This window comes from Colletotrichum phormii (assembly GCF_030913505.1).
Source record: "Colletotrichum phormii strain CBS 102054 chromosome Unknown BDP81scaffold_49, whole genome shotgun sequence".
Classification (NCBI taxonomy): domain Eukaryota; kingdom Fungi; phylum Ascomycota; class Sordariomycetes; order Glomerellales; family Glomerellaceae; genus Colletotrichum; species Colletotrichum phormii.
The window spans coordinates 68,374-88,789 of record NW_026851491.1 but is presented as its reverse complement, the minus strand read 5'-3'; the positions used below and the strand labels follow the sequence as shown (position 1 = coordinate 88,789).

The 20,416-nt window shown below is 48.6% G+C and overlaps 5 protein-coding genes across 5 annotated transcripts; 3 read left to right on the top strand and 2 right to left on the bottom strand.

Annotated features, from left to right (window-relative positions):
* Positions 1–5,429: 5,429 nt before the first annotated feature.
* Positions 5,430–6,979, top strand: BDP81DRAFT_466732 (major facilitator superfamily domain-containing protein; the record flags this gene model as incomplete). The annotated part of the gene is made up of 5 exons (XM_060594434.1): positions 5,430–5,499; positions 5,588–5,929; positions 5,959–6,232; positions 6,292–6,478; positions 6,548–6,979. 5 exons carry the CDS (start codon positions 5,430–5,432, stop codon positions 6,977–6,979), a joined length of 1,305 nt encoding a protein of 434 aa, XP_060437509.1.
* A 161-nt stretch (positions 6,980–7,140) lies between these two features.
* Positions 7,141–8,824, bottom strand: BDP81DRAFT_336634 (polynucleotide kinase 3 phosphatase; the record flags this gene model as incomplete). The annotated part of the gene is made up of 7 exons (XM_060585932.1): positions 7,141–7,308; positions 7,359–7,501; positions 7,554–7,615; positions 7,668–8,267; positions 8,322–8,437; positions 8,500–8,675; positions 8,731–8,824. The coding sequence occupies 7 exons, from the start codon at positions 8,822–8,824 to the stop codon at positions 7,141–7,143; spliced, it is 1,359 nt and encodes a 452-aa protein (XP_060437508.1).
* A 346-nt stretch (positions 8,825–9,170) lies between these two features.
* On the top strand, positions 9,171–10,039 carry BDP81DRAFT_401125 (mediator complex, subunit Med18; the record flags this gene model as incomplete). The annotated part of the gene is made up of 2 exons (XM_060588781.1): positions 9,171–9,613; positions 9,664–10,039. The coding sequence occupies 2 exons, from the start codon at positions 9,171–9,173 to the stop codon at positions 10,037–10,039; spliced, it is 819 nt and encodes a 272-aa protein (XP_060437507.1).
* Positions 10,040–12,949: 2,910 nt separating this feature from the next.
* On the top strand, positions 12,950–14,278 carry BDP81DRAFT_387851 (glycosyl hydrolase family 61-domain-containing protein; the record flags this gene model as incomplete). The annotated part of the gene is made up of 4 exons (XM_060587044.1): positions 12,950–13,273; positions 13,340–13,764; positions 13,827–13,946; positions 14,017–14,278. Exons 1-4 carry the CDS (start codon positions 13,151–13,153, stop codon positions 14,276–14,278), a joined length of 930 nt encoding a protein of 309 aa, XP_060437506.1. The 5' UTR covers positions 12,950–13,150.
* A 2,636-nt stretch (positions 14,279–16,914) lies between these two features.
* BDP81DRAFT_443513 (uncharacterized protein) lies at positions 16,915–17,740 on the bottom strand. Its single transcript, XM_060591737.1, has 2 exons — positions 17,303–17,740; positions 16,915–17,225 (listed from the first exon to the last, which is right to left on the bottom strand). The coding sequence occupies exons 1-2, from the start codon at positions 17,436–17,438 to the stop codon at positions 17,113–17,115; spliced, it is 249 nt and encodes an 82-aa protein (XP_060437505.1). The 5' UTR covers positions 17,439–17,740; the 3' UTR covers positions 16,915–17,112.
* Between the last annotated feature and the right edge of the window lie 2,676 nt (positions 17,741–20,416).

Genomic DNA, 20,416 nt, shown 5'->3' with positions numbered 1-20,416 from the left:
AGACACCGAAAGGCGGAGAGCAAGGACAAGCGCCTATGCTCAACAACATGTCTCAACGACGAACATCTGAGAGTGAGACTCCAGATAAACGGACACGATATGCGCGCGATTATCGACAGCGGCGCTCAACGAACCTTCATATCACCAAAGATAGTGAACAAGTTAGACCTTCCATGGGTACAGAAGGAAGAACCTTATACCCTACAGAATGTAGAAGGAGAAAGAGTTGGGTATGACGAAGGACTTGTCACTCGCGAGACCGTACACCTCACGACACACGTCAACAATCATCCAGAACAACTCCAGTACGACATCACGGAGATCGGAGACATCGACGTCATCCTAGGAATCTCGTGGTTACGAAAGCACAATCCACGGATAGATTGGGTGAATGGCCACATCCAATGGACAGATTCAGTCACTGAACGACCTAAGAAACAGGGTTCAAACGAGTCTTACGCAACACCTGACGAACAGACGAAATACATTGCCTACGTCAGACACGTAGAGCCTACCAGGTCGTTAGCACCCGGCACGGACGATCAGGGATCGAACCCACTCCAGACTATACCCGAGGAGTACCGGAAGTACAGCAAACTGTTCGTTTCCAAGGAAGGAACAGGACTGCCAGAACACAGCAGCTGGGACATGGAAATCGAACTCAAAGAAGGAACGCAACCAAAGTTCTACCCACTGTACCCTATGAACCAACAAGAGCAGGAAGAACTCAACGAATACATCGACGAAAAGCTCGCGAAAGGGCACATTAGACCCTCATCATCACCCGCTGGAGCACCACTCTTTTCGTCCCGAAGAAGGGGAAGAAGAAACTGAGACCTGTAATCGACTACAGAGGACTCAACGCAATCACTAAAAGAATTGCTACCCCCTACCCCTCATCACAGAGCTCAGAGATCTATTACATGGAGCCCAATGGTTCACCAAGATAGATCTCAAGGAAGCATTCAACCAGATTCGAATCAAGGAAGGAGACGAATGGAAAACAGCATTCCGAACCCGCAGAGGACTCTTCGAGTACCTCGTCATGCCCTTTGGACTCACCAATGCACCCGCTACGTTCCAGACAATGGCAAACCATGTCCTCAGAGAATATGTAGACATCTTCGTTGTCGTCTACATCGACGACGTCCTCATATTCTCCCCGAATATAGAATACATAAGGAACACGTCCATAAGGTATTCCAGAAACTACAGGACGCGAAACTCTTCGCTGAACCTGACAAATGCGAATTCCATACGCAACGAGTCGACTTCCTCGGATACACGATCACACCCGGAGAAATCCACATGCAAGAATCGAAGGTAGAAGCAGTCAAGGACTGGCCTACACCTCAGAACGTCAAGAATGTTCAAGAATTCTTAGGATTCGTCAATTTCTATCGACGATTCCTCAAAGACTATGCCAACATAGTTAGACCTCTCAATAACCTGACACGAAAGGACACGCCATTCGTATGGGACGACAAATGCGAGAAGCATTCGTCAAAGTCAAGAACATGGTGGTTTCCGAACCAACCACTATGATCCCAGATCCAAGGACACCATTCGAAGTCGAGACCGATGCCTCAGACTTCGCTATGGGAGCAGTCCTAGGACAACGAGACGAGCAAGGAAAACTTCACCCTTGCGCATTCTACTCCAAAGCATTCCACGGAGCAGAATTGAATTGGCAAATCCACGACAAGGAACTGATGGCCATAATCGAAGCCTTTCGAGAATGGAAGCCACAGTTATCAGGAACCAAGCATGAAGTTACGGTCTATACAGACCACAAGAATCTTGCAAACTTCACAACGAACAAGAACCTGAATAAACGACAAGTTAGATGGAGCGAATTCCTCTCCGAATTCAACTTCCGAATCATCTACAGAAAAGGTTCAGAGAATAGCAGAGCCGACGCTCTCAGCAGAAGACCTGACCACGAAGTCAAGGTCCCCGAGGAAACACAGGTTATCCTCAAACACGACGACGATGGCAACCTTGTACCTACTACGAAGCTCCTTACGATAGCTAGGAAGGTCAATACCAGCCCGACTGGAAGAATGACCCCTGAACTCATCATGGAAATTCATAGCGCTAAGGCACACGGTCACCAAGGCGTCACAAAGACATGGAAACGAATTCGACAACATTACGACAAGTCTGCCACGCGAGCAGAAGTCGCCGAAGCAATCAAGGATTGCGACATTTGCAAGAAGAGCAAGAACAGCCCCCATAAGCCCTATGGAGAGCTACAACCGCTTCCGATACCACCCGAAGCATGGCACTCAATCTCATGGGACTTTATCGTCAAACTACCAAAGTCCAGAGAGCCACTCACGAACGTACTGTACGACAGTATCTTGGTCATCGTCGATCGACTTACCAAGTTCGCCTACTTCGTACCATACAAAGAAGCAAGCAATACAGAGGAACTGGCATACACCTTCCTCAAGACTATTGTTGCCAACCACGGTCTACCCAAGGAAATTGTCTCTGACAGAGATAAGCTGTTCACCGCTAAGTTTTGGAGATCCCTGATCTCGCAACTCGGTGCAGACCATAAGCTGTCAACCTCTTTTCACCCGCAGACCGATGGGCAGACAGAAAGGATTAACCAAATCCTCGAGACATACCTTCGTTGTTATGTGAACTACGACCAGAATAATTGGGTATCGCTACTACCAATGGCCCAATTCGCATATAATAGCGCAGTTGGCGAGAGCACGAGAGAATCCCCGTTCTATCTTAACTATGGATTCCAGCCAACAGCGTACGGAGAAGCACGACAGGGACCACAGGCCGTGAAAGCCGTGGCCGACGTGACAAAACTCAGAGAGCTCCAGAAGAAAGCATCTCAGGACCTCGAATTTGTACGGCAGCGCATGAAGAAAAACGCCGACAGATCAAGGATTGGAGGACCAACCTTAGAAGAGGGGGATAGCGCCTATCTCCTTCGACGCAACATCAAAACGAAACGACCAAGCGACAAATTGGACCATAAAAAGCTTGGACCCTTTGAGATCATCAAGAAAGTCTCACCAGTCAATTACGAATTGAGACTACCAGACACAATGAAGTGTCACCCGGTATTCCACATCTCACTCCTCGAGCCAGCACCACGAGGCTCGCACACGAACGATTACATCGTTGTGGAATCAAATCAACCAGAGTATGAAGTCGAACGAATCATCGACCACAGAGTCAGGAACGAGACACGAGAATTCTTGATTAAATGGAAAAACTACGGACACGAGGAAAATACATGGGAACCCATTACGAATCTCCAGAACTCCCGGCAACTCCTCGAGGACTACCGGAAGTCGGCACTAACGAACCCGAATCCAATAAACCAAACTCAGCCAACAAGGACGGAGACAAAACGACGTCGGGATAAACCGTATCCCACTCCCCGATAAAGTCCGCAGGAAGACGATCGGAACCAGCGGAAGGAGGACGCACCCCCTCTTGTCGATGCTGCTCCGCCACCGCCTCCTCCTTTTCGACACGCTCCAACTCCTCCACACTGTCGATACCACGACGCACCGCGCGCATCATTTTTTCAAACCACACCTTCTTTTGCTTTCGAAGACGCTCCACCTTAGCATCTAAAGTACGGCGCTGCTCTTCGGCCTGCTCTAGAGCATCCTCTAGCTTCTGGTGTTGATCACCAATTCGACGAAGCTGTTGAGAAGATAAACCCTGGAGATCGCAATAAGACTTCCCACCGCGTACGCATTCAGCGCACCGAGAAGAATCAGAAAGCGAAGCCTCACACGAGGAAAAACCCCGAATCTCGCAGGAAGAACAAACAGGCATGATGGTCCGATTGCCTAAGATGAGACTTAAAAGAGAATTCCGTTGTTCAGTCTTCTTTGCAGGACGAACTTCAGGCGACGATACGGCCTTTCGTTTTTGAACGTAACCTGACATTACGAGTCAATATGAACAAAGAAGCAAGCTTGCAGATTCCCCAACCTGGGAACAACTACTTACTTATATTGGCCTTGAGGACAAGACCTTTGAGGGGAGAGCTGATGTTACGACCCAACATGAAGACCAGGGCGTGCCCCGCTGACGCCTAGCGGCTACGGCGCATCATATATGCAGGACGGGACGGAACATTGGGGAAACCCCAGGAACGGAAGAACTATGGTACAAGTCACGTGATGATAAGAGATATGATAAGGGATAAGGATATGTTGGATATGCGACATATCCAACCGAGTCAAGGATATGTTGGATATTCGACATATCCAACCGAGTCAAGGATATGTTGGATATTCGGCATATCCAACATATCCAGACAAAGTGGACTGTTCAGCACTGTTCAGTTAGGATCGGACTTGTATATAAGGATGGACTCGAGCTGGGCTCTAGGACAGACTTTCCATAGCTTCTTCAGCAATTAACTTCGTATCAGGATTAACATCCGCTTTCAGCTACTACCTTGACAAGACTACGATTGATCACCGAAGCCTTACCTACCCTTACGATTGACAGACATAGCTTCCCTGAAGCTATCCCCGACTACGATTACTGTTACCAGTTCCGCAGCCTCAACTTCTGCAAACTACCCCTACGACTAGCTGGCCGTAACAATTAGCTCCCTAACCCTCGAGGATACTAGTCTCATCTATATTATACCTAAGTTATTGGTTAGTTTGATGTCCTTGATATTAGAGATATGTTACGCCCGCCGCAACTTGTCACTGTGGGCGCGTAGCTATATATGCAGAACAAGGGACAATGATGACCGGAGTCATCATTATCGAAGCTTTTGCTTTGTGCCACAGTTGGTTGCCTTGTCCAGCTCGTAACAAGATAGTAAGAAACTTAAACTAGTTCCTAATAACCTTAGTAGATGCGCCATTAACGCGTCGAGAATCGATAGAACGACTTCTTTGAACCTTAATAACGGGGTTCCTCTGAATAAAGGCATAGATCTAGCCTTTTCCTAGTAGCTGCTTATCTCTAGTAGTAAGGAGGATTCGTTCTGCGAATTCCTTTACTTATTGGTATATTAGTACGAGGCCTAGTAAAGCCTAAATACGAACCTATTCTACTAGCTTACTCTCCTGGTCAGGAGACAGCCTCTGCAGGTCAGCAAAGGCCAGTTTCCTAATCTGACCATCTCGGAGACGTAGTTAGAGGGTTAATCGTAGTATCCTATACTCCAATAAGGCTCTCTTTTGACTCTTGCCGTTTGTAATGTCCTCGAGAGCCTAACGAAGCTGATCTTCGGTATATTGAGGTATTGGGTATTGAAGGAGGTATGTGTAAAAGATGAGCCCGTTTGGATGCGAATTGAAAATGTTGTGATAAAAGGAGGTTGGGGGTGGGTATGGTGTTGTGGTGGATTTTCGCGTTTTTGTGGGGGCCAGAAACAGGGGGGGGGAAGTGGGGGGGGGGGGGGCCAGGAAGTGGGTATGTTGACTTATATTACACCCGTACTCTTCATCGTCTATCTCTCATGCTTTATTGATAGAGCCAACATCGGTATGTACACATACCCAGTTTCATCAACCTCTTACCAAAACCTAGTTCCAATTACTTGTCTCCGACCAAGTTTCTAAACATGATACAGGAAATGTCAAAATCGCCGGCATGCCCGAAGAAATCGGCGCCACCAATCAACAATACTCAACAGCCGTGTCCCTCTTCTTCGTAACCTACGTGCCCGTGGAAGTCCCAGCCGTCCTCCTCGTCAAGCGCTTCGAACCACGCTTCGTCCTGACAGCCCTCTGCGTGATATGGTCTGTCACGACAGTAGCCAAAGGATTAATTCGCAATGTCGGTGGCCTCTATGCATGCCGTTTGGTCCTCGGCGCCTGCGAGGGCGGCTTGTTCCCTTCTCTCAACATGTACCTCACCATGGTATACAAGCGAGACGAGATTGCGAAGCGCACATCCTACCTCGTCTCGTCTCGTGCACGGCATTATCCGGTGCTTTTGGAGGCTTGTTGGCGTACGGGTTGTTGCAAATGGACGGTGTAGGCGGGTACGCTGGCTGGAGATGGGTGTATCTCATCGAGGGGGCGTTTAGTGTCATATGCGCCTTTGCTGTTTGGTTCGGTTTGCCTAGCGACGTTCGGAAAGCTTACTTCCTCAATGACGAAGAGCGAGTGATCATGGATATGCGGCACCAAGAGAGGCTGGATTACATGGGTAGTAGCGAGCTTGATTGGAACGAAGTTAAGCTCGCGTTCTTGGACCCGAAGACTTGGCTTAGGTATGTGTTGCTTGAGAATTCGAACGCAAGAGAGAATTTCCTGACATTAACGCTCGCAGCGCGTGGACGCAATTTTGTCAGAACATCTTGACAAATGGATTCGGTACTTTATTGCCCTCCATGTTGCACGCCATGGGCCACGTCACGCTGGCCAGCAACTACTTGACAGTACCCGTGTATTGCCTCGGTGCGCTGGCATTCTTCACTTTTGCATTTCTCTCAGACAAGTACGGAAAATGCGGCATGGTCAGTTGAGTCATGCTTGATTCCCGTTGTATTGCTGTAGTAGCAGTAGCTGACTTTCGGCACGTAAAGTTCCTCTTCAGTACCAACCTTGTAGGCGCAATTGGCTTTGCAATCTTGATCGGCGTCAGCAACAATGCCGTCAAATACTTTGCCTGCTTCATTTGCACTATCGCAGTATATAATGGCACAGGGCTTAACTTGGCCTGGCTCAACGTCAACACAGCACCACAATATTGGCGTGCCACTGCCATTGGTATTCAACAGACAATCGGCAACTCAGCCGGTGCTGTAGCAGGCCAAATCTACAGAAGTTCGCCGTATGTTCTTGGGAATGGGTTTTCACTCGGAGCCATCTTTGTGGCAGAGTGTTTGATCGTCATCCATTGGCTAATCCTCAGACGCCTGAACAAGGAGAAGGACGCTATCCTCACCGGTGCCAGGGAAGAGACGCGGAAGAAGCAGACAGGCGACCGAGATATTGAGTTTAGCTACCGCCTCTGATCAATTCACTTGCCTCCTTATCCTGGACTGTACTGGTGTGAGGTGGTGTTGAGGCCGGATATAGGGTCGCTATTCGTGATGCCAAACTTTCGTGGACTCGAGCCTCTGGCAGATTTGCGTCAAGTTGATTGAAATGTTCGTTCGGGAGCAGGCTCGAGATATCATAGCCAGTATTTGGCCCACACTTCGTGCTCTTCCTTGGTACCTCTGAAGGCGAACTCGAGTTCGGTGATGTCTTGGAATCCCTCTTTCACTTTGGGCTCCTTGAAGCGGGATTTGAATCCATTGAAGGCCATCCTAGGGAGTGCTGTTCGTGACTCGGGATTGAGCTGCCATGCATTAGCTGCAGTCATGTTTCTAAGGCCAGATTCGAGCTTACAGATTCATTCATAGATCGTACGGCGTCATTGTGTTCGCAAATATGAAGAGGTGTCTTGAACCAAACACATCTGATTGGAATGCCATTTTTCGCTGCGAGCTGAACCCAAACAGCTCTGGTGTCGGGGTCGGGATTCGTGTTGTCTGGACTGAGTTAGTGCTTGAACATGGCGGGAGAATTCGCGCCGTAGCTGACCTATTGCTACCGACTGGCCTTCACTCAGTAGCTCTTTGGCGGCCTGCACGCACTTGTCTCGACTGCCAACACGTCAACAACTAGAAAGATCCGAGAAGGGTGAGATTAACTGACGTCTTTAACGTGTCCTGGTTGATACGTTCATACCCCAAGGGCTTGAGGTACTTCCAGAAGAACGTACTCTTCCCAGCACCTGGTGGGCCACAGGAAAGAACGATGTCCTGTTTATTTTTCTTCTCAAACAGAGCACTCGATGTCTCTGAACTGAAATCCTCTGGGTACGGGAAATGCACGATGTCGAATTCCCGGACAAAATCCCGAGGTTTCTCGTCAAGGAAGAATTCTTCCGGTGTCTTGAATGTGATCCCGATGTTGTGGGCCAGGTTTCGATCGGAACAGCTGAAGTCTTTGGAGAGTTTCGATGCCGCGATGCGACCGCCAGCATCGCCGACGAAGATACTCTCCTCCAAGTTAACGTCTTCAGTAAGGTCGTAATCAGCGCAAAGCTCCTTCCACATCCCCGGCCTTGGTTTTCTGTATATGTCTTTATCTGTGGCGGCATATATGGTGGTTGGGATATCGAGCTGCGTCAACACGGCATTCGCCTTCTGCTTGAAAGCCGAGACTCGGTCTTTTGTCGATTTCGGGTTTTTTGCTTTCGGATCTGCGTGGAGGACGAGGCCAGCTTGATTGGATAGCACCACAATAAGATATCTACCAGGGTTAGCTGATTCCATTTAGTCTGAGGGATAGATGTTTATGCAGTACCCCTCATTTTTGTACAGGTCCCGCAGCTTTCCAGGCACAGAAGCATGCCACCATTTCCAGTCGTCGGCGGCATCAGCATGTTTCTTGCCTGAAGCTGTTGTAATTAGGGTCGAGTCCTAGGCGCCTATCTGTCAACTTCGATCGCTTGATGCGTATGAATTCGTTCGAGCTGGCATACCAGGTCAAAGGCAGCCACCTTCCTCCTCTTCTCTGACCCGGTCGAGGGCTCCTCTGGTTCATAGCGGCCGACAAGCAGGGTAGCGGGTGTATCGTCGTTAGGTGCGCGTTCGGTCCATATCGTACGGTCTTTTGGCTTTTGTGACGTTGGCTTGAAGAAATTTGCAACCGCATTCTCTGTAGGAAGTTCAAAGTTAACGGTGGTCCATGGCGTGGGCAAAGGAGAGCGTACTCGTCGTGCCACTCTGGACTTTCCGCTTGACAGGCGGGGGAGAGATCGAGTCTCTTTGCTTTCGTTTCGTAGTTGACGAGCTAGAGCTCGACATAATCGCGGTGGATTGAATGGCCCGTTGGCTCAGCAATTGACAAAGTAGTCGGCCGTTGACCTGGAAGAGCGACGTTCGCATGTCGATGACCGCAGCTCAAAGCTTGGGAAGGAAGCGGCAAGCTTTGGTGGGGCACGGCCACTTTACTGGCAGAAAGCGCGACGGCGCCCACGCGCCTGCGACGGGCGGGCACGTGACTCAAAATGTCGAGGTACGTATCGTATCGGTGGAGCGATTTCACTTTCACTTTCATCTCACTGAGACGTCTTTCTGGACCTCTCTCACGCCTCACTGCCGTGGTCCTTACCCAAACGTCCCGCCAACCCCGCGCAAATCGTCATTCAAGATGTATGAGCTCTTTCTCACAACGCTCGTTGACGATGACGATATCCAGGCGGCATGCTCCGTCCTCGGCGGTCTCTGTGCCATGCCTGCATGGCAGAGTCTCCATCGCGTCCTTTACTTCAAGGGCCCAGGCAAACCCGGCGGGATCTCGAACCAAAATTCAATCGTCAAAACGCCTCGCAAGGACATTCAGATGCTGTGGAAAGACTTGCATCAGCAACTGAGCCGTCAATCTTACATCCTCCAGGCCCGATATGAGGTATTCAAGGATAAGGACTTCGGCCCGACCGCTCCGGAAGTGGACTTCAATGCGCGCCCCGGCACCCTCCGATGGACCGATTTCCCTGATCCTCCCCAGCTCCGCTCGTCGGTCACTCAGCGCAAGAAGACTGAAATTTGGGATCAACGAAACTTGTTGTCTGTGATGAAAGACAACAATTACCAGTTAGTTTTGCTCACCTGGTGTTGGCGATAGCGATCTGACAAGAACGCAGGTTCAAGAGCGAGGCCATTGAGGAAACCTATCAGTTCTTCCGAGAGGACGTAGAGTTTTGCCTTTCAAGACATTACATTCTCCAGATGAACGGCGACAATGGTCCTCTCACTCAAACTGCTGCATGGGACACCATGTCACCTGCAGACCCTGGGCAGCGATGGATGTTTCTGATTAAGGTTCATGTTCACCAAGACAACAAGCCCGATGAGATCCTCAAGGCGCATGAGCAGTTGGCCAATATTCGACGTGAGCTCGAGGGCGTCTTTGAGTTCAAAACGTTTGACAGACGTATACACGATACCCGCGTTGCGGTTGAGATGAGAAATGCGCCTGCACCACTGCCTCAGGTCATGACCATCACAGACCAGCGGTAAAGCGCGACTATCTTACCGAAATCATGGATCATCACGGCACGTTCCCGATCCTGTTTCACAACACATACTCATCAGTTGGTAAGGCGATTGATGAACTTGAGCACATGGTCAAGATCAACCACCATTGCGGTTCGCTGGGACTGTGCTTGCCAATGCCTCAGCCTCCAGTCGCCTGCTGAGCGTCGCATTGGACGCTATCGGGCCTTTGAAAAGCGCAAGAAGCTTAGACGAGAACTTTGATGACTGCGATTCTGGAATTCAAGAAAGAGCTCCAGAGTTAAACCGTGGATGCCGATTTTGCCCCGAAATCGGGTCAGAGAAGAAACCTACCCTCATCGAATGCTTTCAATACCCCTGAAAATTTCTTCCTCACAGCGGCGAGCTTCTTGCAAAAGAAATCACGCGGCAATCAAAATAATTGCAGGGTGCAAAGTTGGAAACAGGACTTTGGAGATTGAGGGGGCAGAAAGACGGTACTCGGAAATTCGGCACGAGTACGAGCTGGAGTTGAGATACCTTGATAGGGAATCCACAGGTTCCAGAATATTTCTTCAGTCAAGTGGGCCAATATGTGTCGTCAAGAATAGCCTCGGACCACAAGCTACCTTAAATCAGAGATGGCATCAAGCTTAATTTTTGACTGGTGCACACCGTCTTTAAACCGGCAAATAAGTGCCGTTACTGCACCTGTCAATCATGAATTGACGTCTCCTCATACTGGTAGTTTTGGCTCAGTTCACAGACGATTGGATCGATCCTACTGCCAACTCGCTTAGCAACTGTTTGTGGTCAATCTTTTTTGAGTTGCTTGTCCGTGAGTAGAGACGAGCAAGAAAAAGAAATAGATAGCGCACAGCAAACACCGAGTTGAGGTCGATTTACAAAGTGTCATTGATCTTGGAGCAATCTCAGATAATATCACGATTATGCGAGACGATAGAACATTAAAACGTCGCTCTCGGATTTTGGGAACTTTAGAACTCACAACAACGTATGACGTACGATATTCTCACTTGCCGCCAGATGCATGGTTGAAAATATTGGCCTTATTTCCTTTCAGAGCGGCACGATATGGCCAAGACCTTTGTATCTTGCCGTAGCCCGTTCCCCCCTTTGCTCGTTGACGGTTGGCGCCATCATCCATGGACCTTGCATGGCCCAGGCGCCAGAACCGACGGCCCTGGTTTCGAAATGATTAAACGTGCAGCGGTCAGCGGTGCGCTGCGCTAAAAAGGAACCCCCATAGAAAAATTCAGTCGTCCCCGAAATGGCCCCCAAGATCTAGGCTCGTTTCACTCGGAGATGATTTCCCGCCTAAAGGCTTGGGGGACCACCGTATGCTCTCCACATACGGCCACTGATAAGTTGAAAACCGAGGTGTTGAGGGGAATATTGGTCCAAACTCGTCTTTTGGCGAAGCAATAGAAACGGGTTGGCATCTACAATAGGTGTTCATATACGGAGTACGGCTGCAGCTGGTAGAGGGTGTCAGTGCGGCGAACGAATCGAGTCAATCAATAACCGCAAAGGGGACTGTCAGAGCAAGCATATTGACTCGAGAGCGGCTGTGTTCTGTTCAACTTGCTGCATCGTCTCCTGCCCCTCAGCTTTCAGAAGTTCAGAAGGACCAAAAATCATCTCTACCCGTAACGCACGTGTCCGCCAGCGATACTGGCTTGAGCCACTGAAGACGGACCTACAGGGCTCATCCAGGAATGGACCACTTTGGGTGACACAATCCATCGAGCCCCAGGCCCGTCGCTCGCCCCTGGGAAGGATGACGATCGCGGATCACTCCTTTGCCCAATCGGAATCTATCAAGGCCTGGGTTGATGTGCGCCAAACGGTTTAGCACCGCGGAGACACGCGAGTACCAAGGAAAGTATATGTTAGTGATTGTCGTTGATCTTCGCGGGCGAGGTCTAAGGTTCAATCTATCCAACGTCGCCTACTAAAAGTTTACTGCCAGTCTGAGAGAGTATTTTCTGCTGACACATATTGCATTGGACGAGAGTTCCCCCGAATTCTGGAATTCTGCCTACACTCGTTTATACCCGTAAACTCACCTGTTCCTATGAGTCCTGAAAAGAAAAAAGGCACAGTAAGCAGTTTTGCTGTGGTCTTATCTTGGCCGAACTGAGTAGCGCCAGGGGCCACATGCTGTTTGTGTTTCAGGTTCGGACGGCCAGCCGCGAAGGGGGATCAAAGACCGGGGTCAGCACTGGTTGCCAACACGCCAGTGGTTGGATACTTGGATCCGACTCCAGGGACAGCGATGTCCTCCAAGGGGTTAAATTAAGCTTGGGGTCAAGTTGGGACGACTGAAGCGAGGGATGCCCGCCTTGCGACCTGTCCAGCCGAATAAGAAAAGCGAATCCGTACAGAAACTGCACCAACTGGCTGCAAGTTGCTGAACCCTGTTTAGAAAGCCACAACCCGAACTGGGCGCGTCACCCGCGCAGCCGAAGCTGCAAGGCATACATCCCGCAATTTAGACAAAACAGCGGGCATCCCCGCATCGTTAACCCCTTTCAAGATTATTGCTCCAATGAACGATCGGTGACACCCATGAGCATGCCCGGCCGGGACTGCTTCTTTACGGCGGGAAGCGGTGCTGCAGCCTGCGTTGTCCATTCAGTTCCTGACGAACCCTTGCGGTATAGAGATTAAACCCTTCCCTTCGAGGTATCAGATCCCTGGTTGTTAGTTGAACCGACGAGGCGGCGACGTGGGCCAGTGGGACGGGAATGCGGTCCCCCTATCCAGAATTTAGGCTTGGCAGTTCTGAACTGGCCTGACCATGCCCGGTTAGTGGGGAGGATGAAGACCGAGGACGATGTTCGTGGTTGAAGACGGGAGGGGAGGGGGATGAGGGGGGGTAATGCGAGGAACCAGAGAGGCCATACATATAGCATCTCGGTCTCCTCGTTCCTCGAAAAGAGAGTTTGTTTTGTCTCTTCAACAGTTTCAGTCACTCACCTGTCCACTCTTTACTTTCAGTACTTCTCTACAGCTCGACGCCGGCGTCATTACACTCACTTCTCACCTTTGTGTGCACTTCTAACGCCCGGAAATCACCTTCAAAAACAACCAAACCAAATCACCGTCAAGATGAAGTCTGTCGCTGCTCTCGCCCTTACCGCCTCCATGGCCAACATGGTTGCCGGCCACGCCATCTTCCAGCAACTCTGGGTCAACGGTGTTGACCAGGAGTCCAGCTGCGTCCGCATGCCCGTATGTCAACTTATACAGATCAAAAGAAGAAAGACTACGAGCATCAGACTAACATGACCATGATAGGCCTCCAACTCCCCCGTCCAGGACCCCACGTCCAACGACATGCGCTGCAACGCCAACTCTGCCGCCGCTACCACCACCTGCGGCGTCAAGGCCGGCGACACCATCACCGTCGAGATGCACCAGCACAACACCCGTGATTGCACCGAGGAGGCTATCGGAGGTGCCCACCACGGCCCCGTCATGGTCTACCTGAGCTCCGTCACCGACGCCGCCACCGCCGATGGCTCCAGCTCTTTCTTCAAGATCTTCGAGTCCGGCTACTTCGCCAACAACAACACCTGGGGTAACGACCTGATCAACGAGGGCTGCGGCAAGCAGAACGTTGTCATTCCTTCCGATATTGCCCCTGGTGACTACCTTCTCCGTGCCGAGACCGTCGCTCTCCACGCCGCCGGCTCCGAGAACGGTGCTCAGTACTACATGAGGTATGTACAACCTACTTTTGACTCATCATAGCATTCGGATCAAGAGATTAACAAGTTTGAAGCTGTTATCAAATCAAGGTCGAAGGCAGTGGCACTGCTAAGCCCGAGGGTGTCGTCTTCCCCGGTGCTTACAAGGCCACCGACCCTGGTCTGTTGATCAACATCTACAACACCATCACCTCGTAAGTACACCCATTTACGCCCGCTATCAATGAGAAGGTACGTGAAAGCAAGCAACTAACAATCAAAAAGCTACGTCATCCCTGGTCCTGCTGTCTACGAGGGTGGTGGTTCTTCCGGCTCTGCCCCGGCCTCCTCCGCTCCCGCTGCCGCCCCTACTACCCTCGTCACTAGCGCCGCTGCCGCCTCGGCTACCCCCACGGCTGCCGCGCCTGCGACCACCTCTTCCGCCGCCGCTGCCTCTACCTCTGCTGCTGCCGCCCCTGCGCCCAGCAGCCCCTCCGGCTGCAAGCGCCGCCGTTCCCACAAGGCCCGCCGCTCTGCCAAGTACTAGAGTGTACTAGGTCAGAACCTGGACGCCGAGTGAGATCGATGGACGGTTGTTTATAAAGGAGACGTTGCATCCTTCCGGTACATATTAGATGTTCTTTGTACATAGTATACCGCGTAATTCTGCGATTTACGCCCTTTTCGAGTGGCACAATACAACAAGACTTTTCCTTGTTCAAAACAGTTCCAATTCCTCAATGATCGCATGCTTCGAATGCTATTGTATAATGGGAGGTATGCCAAAATGCAAATGACTGTTGCAACTATACCTCCCTAGCACACAAGCGGGTGAGTAGGCACTTAGCCTGGTTAAGTACATGTACTTCATTATGCGCCTAGTCCACAATTACCAAAATAGAATAGTGTGGAGATGGGTAAGTGGCTGGTCAACATTGCTCAAACAAAGTTGTCATGATTCAAAGAGGAAAGAGAAGATCAAAGTGATGGTCTGAGTGTTCTTTCATATGCCTAGGTACTTATGCTGATATACAAAAATGTCGGATTGGAAGTCCAATTCGACCGCGGATAAGGGCAAGAGCATGGGCCACCTCGAGGTGGTACAATTAGACCGCGACTACCCAACCAACCTACGGTTGGAATCTCCCTTTTACACATTACGCAGAATCAATCAATACAGAGATATTGATACTTCGTCACCCCCAGGGCCCTACGGTTCGAACCAACTTCCCTGTGATAGGGATACCAACAATAGGCAAGTGGAGGGAAGCTGCTTAACGAAAAAGAAATATCAATCATAACGGGCTTGCTAGAGCTCATGGCGATCTTGTCGGTGGTAAGTTGATAAAATGATGTAATTATCCAAGCGCTAAACGTTCTCTTTTTCATTTAAGTAGTGACAGGAAAGCGAGTTGAAGGTAAGGCAGATGAGATGAGTAATTGCTAATGAAGACCAGTCAAGATCAAATTAAATCGGGCCTTATCCCATCGAGTGCTGACTGACGCCATTTTTGCCAAGCCCCAAAATCCCCACTATTTACACTTTATTACCCCGCATTTAAAGGGGTACATTGACGATACAACATTTACCACTATGCTCTTTTACCTGTTATCACTACTATTACTAGCATTTCAATTGATCTGCAATGTCTTCTAGTGATTCTGATACCTCTATTGCTTCCAATACCTCTATTGCTTCTGTTACTTCTGTTACTTCTGTACTCAGCACTATAGTAGTTGAGGTCTACCCAGAAGACCTAGCTGCTGCTTGTAATACAGCTTGTAAGCCAGACGGCTGTGACGAAGCCACAGTCCGGCCCTGTGAACCTCCGGCTACCGAGCATGGCCCTCCGGGCTCCTTCCGGCCCTTTGAAGTACCAGCCCGGGCCCAAGAGGTCTGGGGGCTGCCGGCAAGTATTCCTCCAATACGTTCCGCAAGACCTCGTGGAGCAGTGGGCCCAGTGGATGAATACAGCACCGCCGTCGTCTAAAGAGGGCCCCTGGCTTAGAACGTCTAGAGTTTATAAGTGGCGGGAGACCTCAATAGAAGAGATCTACCTCTTCCTAGGAATCTTATTGTATATAGGGATCCATAGGGAATCTAGATTATCAACCTACTGGTCAACCCAACAGCAGAGGGAGGATCCCATCCACCTATTTACGCGGTTTATATCCCGGGACCGTTTCCAACTCCTGTTCCGGCGACTGCGGATATTCAATACTGCGGAATTCCAGCCCAGCCCAGCCCAGCACATCCAGCCCAGCCTAGTTAACTAGTGAATAGGTCAACCAGTTCACCTGGAAGGAGGATGCCCTCGTACTATTCCTGTCAACTGTCTTCCAGAGCAGCCAGGAAGTTATTCGAAGCCGCCGTCGCCCAGCTGGGGATACTGCTGCTAAAAAGGCTGCCCGGCAAGTGTTTGGCCCAGACGTCCGCAAGGACCTTCCAGTCCCTAGGGCAATCGATGAATACAACCACAAGATGAATAGGGTTGATGTGAGTGACCAGATGAGGTCTTATTATCAATACGGTCACCCTATTCGGCGAGGGGGCTGGCAGTCCCTAGCCTGGAATTTCCTGCTGGAAGTAGTAGTTGTGAATAGCTTCTTATTACAGCTCTGGGGTAGCCCTAGGTGGCAGAAGGTGGAATCCAACTATCAATGGCGGCAGTTACTAGCAGCCCAGCTTATTCAACGGTTTGGACCATTAGCAGGCGGGCGTAGACTATCACGACCTAGACGTACAGACAAGAGGAATACCTCTATTCCATGGGAACAGCATACAAAAGGGTCACGGAAGGTTAATTCGCCTTGCTCTTATTGTAGTAATCTGAGGGCAATAAGAAACCGCCAGACTCTAGGCGAGATATCTGGGAATACCCTCACGCGGCGTAAATATACGAGGAAGGGCTGCTTAGACTGTAACGTACCTTTATGCACCCAGGGGAATTGTTGGTACCTCTGGCATACGCAGAATATGTAGGCAATAGAGGTACTGTAACCCTATTGGTTAACTCTATAGATTTCCAACCCCTAATTGGCTCTACCCCGCCCTTGGCAAAAATGGCGTCAGTCAGCACTCGATGGGATATCTCCTCTCAATATTTGCTCGACCTGGATGGAATACTTCTCCAGTGACATCAATCTAAACCTTCCGGACAGTCGCATGCTTCTCTTCTAGAATGGTAGAATAGCTAGGAGGAAGCATCTTATGAATCATTTATTTTCGTCCAGACATCTTTCGCAAACCAAGATCCTTGGTAAACGTGACCTCAGAGGCCTCGAAGCCATCGTACAGACTTCCTAGTCTCACAATTGGGATGCGCAACCGTGCATGGCCTTCCGTCGTCACATTTCAGGCTTTCTCTCTATCAGCTAAGTCTACAACTCTCTATCACAAGTATCAAACTTGGGCTTCCAAAAAATGCCCAGAGCTAATACAAATGTAACGGGTATTGAGGATATCAGATGCAACCATCGGCGCCAAAAAAACGGTAAATAATGCCACCGCCTACACACTCGAAACAGTATTACCTTGAGACTTGAGCTGATTACAGACCACAAACTGCAGTTCGCGACAACACGAAGCCGAGTTTGCCTGCGGGGATGAATGCGAAAGCCCCTAAGGTCTGTACAGTAGCATTAATTTTCGGCAAGTGTTCAAACGTAGGTTGAGTGGATTCCGAAACCCCTTGAAGTAGAGACATCAGAGAAGCAAACCGGCCATCTCAAGATTCATCCTGCCTGACTCACGGGTAAAGGGAGGCACTCGCCTACAGGGTATCTGTTGGCGTACACTTCAGTAGGAAAAGTGTACGGTTGGAACGTAGGTCAATAGTATAGTATATCATTGCTGAGTATGAAGGTGGAAGGAGGAGGACGTTGGTAGAGCCCACGATTCTTCAGAAGTGGTGTGTGCCGAAGTGGAAGGGCCGTTTGTGTGGCCCTTACCGCCTTCCAGATCCCCCCTTTCTGCTGACTGCTCATAATCCAATAGTACCTTCATGCCTAAGTACTTACGGTGCCACGCATACCCTGATTTTGAACAGCTGAGCAAGATGGCCTCCCATGGACAAGGCTCCTGGTCATCATCCTTCCGCTTTGCGATGGCTCATCCACAGGCATGTATATGTGCCGATCCATGCAGAAAGATAAGCCTACCGGTGTATGCATGGGTTCGAAAATGCAGCTCGTCGAGCGCCAAGTTCCCATGTATCGATCAGGCAGCTTGCCAAGGTCCAATTAACTCTCGCCATATATCATCTGTCGTATGGTCACAATGTGGGCATCGAGATGTGTGATAGAGAACGGTTATCCATTAAAAGTAGAGAATAGGTACGAGGCTCGCTCTGAAAGAGGTAATATGAGTGAATATAGGCCTCAATAATTATATAACCGAGGTCACGTGACGGGTAATAAGGCTATAGATAAAAAAAGCTATTATAATATGCCCCTCTAGATATATTATTAGTTAGAGAAATATACCCAACTAGTTATCTAACTATAACTAAGTTAACTAGTTATTATTATAAATAATCTTATTAAATAGTTATTAGAATTTAATTACTATTATATAGAATTCTATTTAAAAAAGAAGATAACTATAAAGTAAATTACTTTATATATTAAGTTATAACTAAATATAAAAAAAGTAAATAGTTAGTTAATCTTTAAGTATATTATTATACGTAATTTCGTGTCACGGCCAGCTAGTTGTAGGGGTAGTTTGCAGAAATTGAGACTGCGGAACTGGTAACAGTATGTTACGCCCGCCGCAACTTGTCACTGTGGGCGCGTAGCTATATAATGCAGAACAAGGGAAAATGATGCGGAGTCATCATTATCGAAGCTTTTGCTTTGTGCCACAGTTGGTTGCCTTGTCCAGCTCGTAACAGAACGATAACGAGAATAAGGTATAACTTTGGTATCTTAGTTAGCGGTTTTTAAAGAACGATATAAGCGACGTAGATAAGAAACCAATAGCGTGTCGGTAAAAACTTCTCTACCTATATTATTAGTATAAGAAAAACAAACTTAACGAACCCTAACCTGGACTATAATTATTTATTTATAGGTCTACGGGACTAGACCTTTTAGAGAGAGGGCTGATGTTACGACCTAACATACATAACTAAGAACAGGGCCTGCCCCGCAGGCTCGCGGCGCCTATAACGCTGTTACGCCCGCCGCAACTTGTCACTGTGGGCGCGTAGCTATATAATGCAGAACAAGGGACAATGATGCCGGAGTCATCATTATCGAAGCTTTTGCTTTGTGCCACAGTTGGTTGCCTTGTCCAGCTCGTAACAAACGCACTATATTTAGTTATAGGAAATAAAGGATATTAAGTACTCTCTTACGGAACGGAAGAACTATAGTGCAAGTTACATAATGATAAGATAAGATATAAGTAACTATAGTGGGGCCATGAGCGCTTATGCTAAGTAATAAGCGCTTACCCGATCAGAGGGACTGATTATTGACAAAGGATATATTCAGGACTAGGACTTGTATATAAGATGGACTTGAGCCGGACTCTAGGACAGACTTCCCATAGCTTCTTTAGTAATTAACTTCGTATTAGATCTTATTGTCACAGACCCGCTGTCCTAGACCCCAACCTTGAGGTTGGTGTTGAGTAACCCGGTGGCCGGGTTACGTAAGCCTGAGGCTGGATAAAACTCTGCATCCTGTATTCTGTCGCGCATGTCCAGAAACGTGGCTCCTTGAGCTACGTCTTGTCAACAGAGCCTGTACCTGCTTAGGATAGAGCCTGCCCGTAGCAATAGATTGTCTGATCCGCCTGCCCAGCATCCACCTGCCAAACAACCTGCCTGCTACCGTGACACTTATGATCGCTTTCAGCTATCTTCCCTGAGAACCTCTTTGATAAGACTACGATTGATTACCGAAGCCTCCCTCACCTTACGACTTACAGACATAGCTTTATTGAAGCTATCCTCGACTACGAATACTGTTACCAGTTCCGTAACATATAATAATATCGGTTCTAATTATAAAGGATATATTTAAATAAAACCAGAACTTAACTTATATATAAAATAAATTTAAGCTAAGCTTTAAAATGGACTTATTATAGCTTCTTTAATAATGAACTTTATATTAGATTTTATAATCACTTTTGGCTATCTTTCTTAAGAATCTCTTTAATAAAGATTAATTATAATTAATTATTAAAGACTTTTTATCTTACAACTTATAAATATAGCTTTCTTAAAGCTATTTCCGACTACGATACTATTATTAGTTCTATAGCCTTAATGTTACGGCCAGCTAGTTGTAGGGGTAGTTTGCAGAAGTTGAGGCTGCGGAACTGGTAACAGTAATCGTAGTCGGGGATAGCTTCAGGGAAGCTATGTCTGTCAATCGTAAGGGTGGGTAAGGCTTCGGTGATCAATCGTAGTCTTGTCAAGGTAGTAGCTGAAAGCGGATGTTAATCCTGATACGAAGTTAATTGCTGAAGAGCTATGGAAGGTTGTCCTAGAGTCCAGCTCAAGTCCATCCTTATATACAAGTCCTGATCCTGAACATGTCCCTTGTCCCTTGGGTCGTCTTGGGTCATTCTGATCCAGAATGATCGTTTAGCCCCCAAGTCGTGTTGGATCATATTGATCCCAAATGATCCTTATCTTATCATCACGTGACTTGTACCATAGTTCTTCCG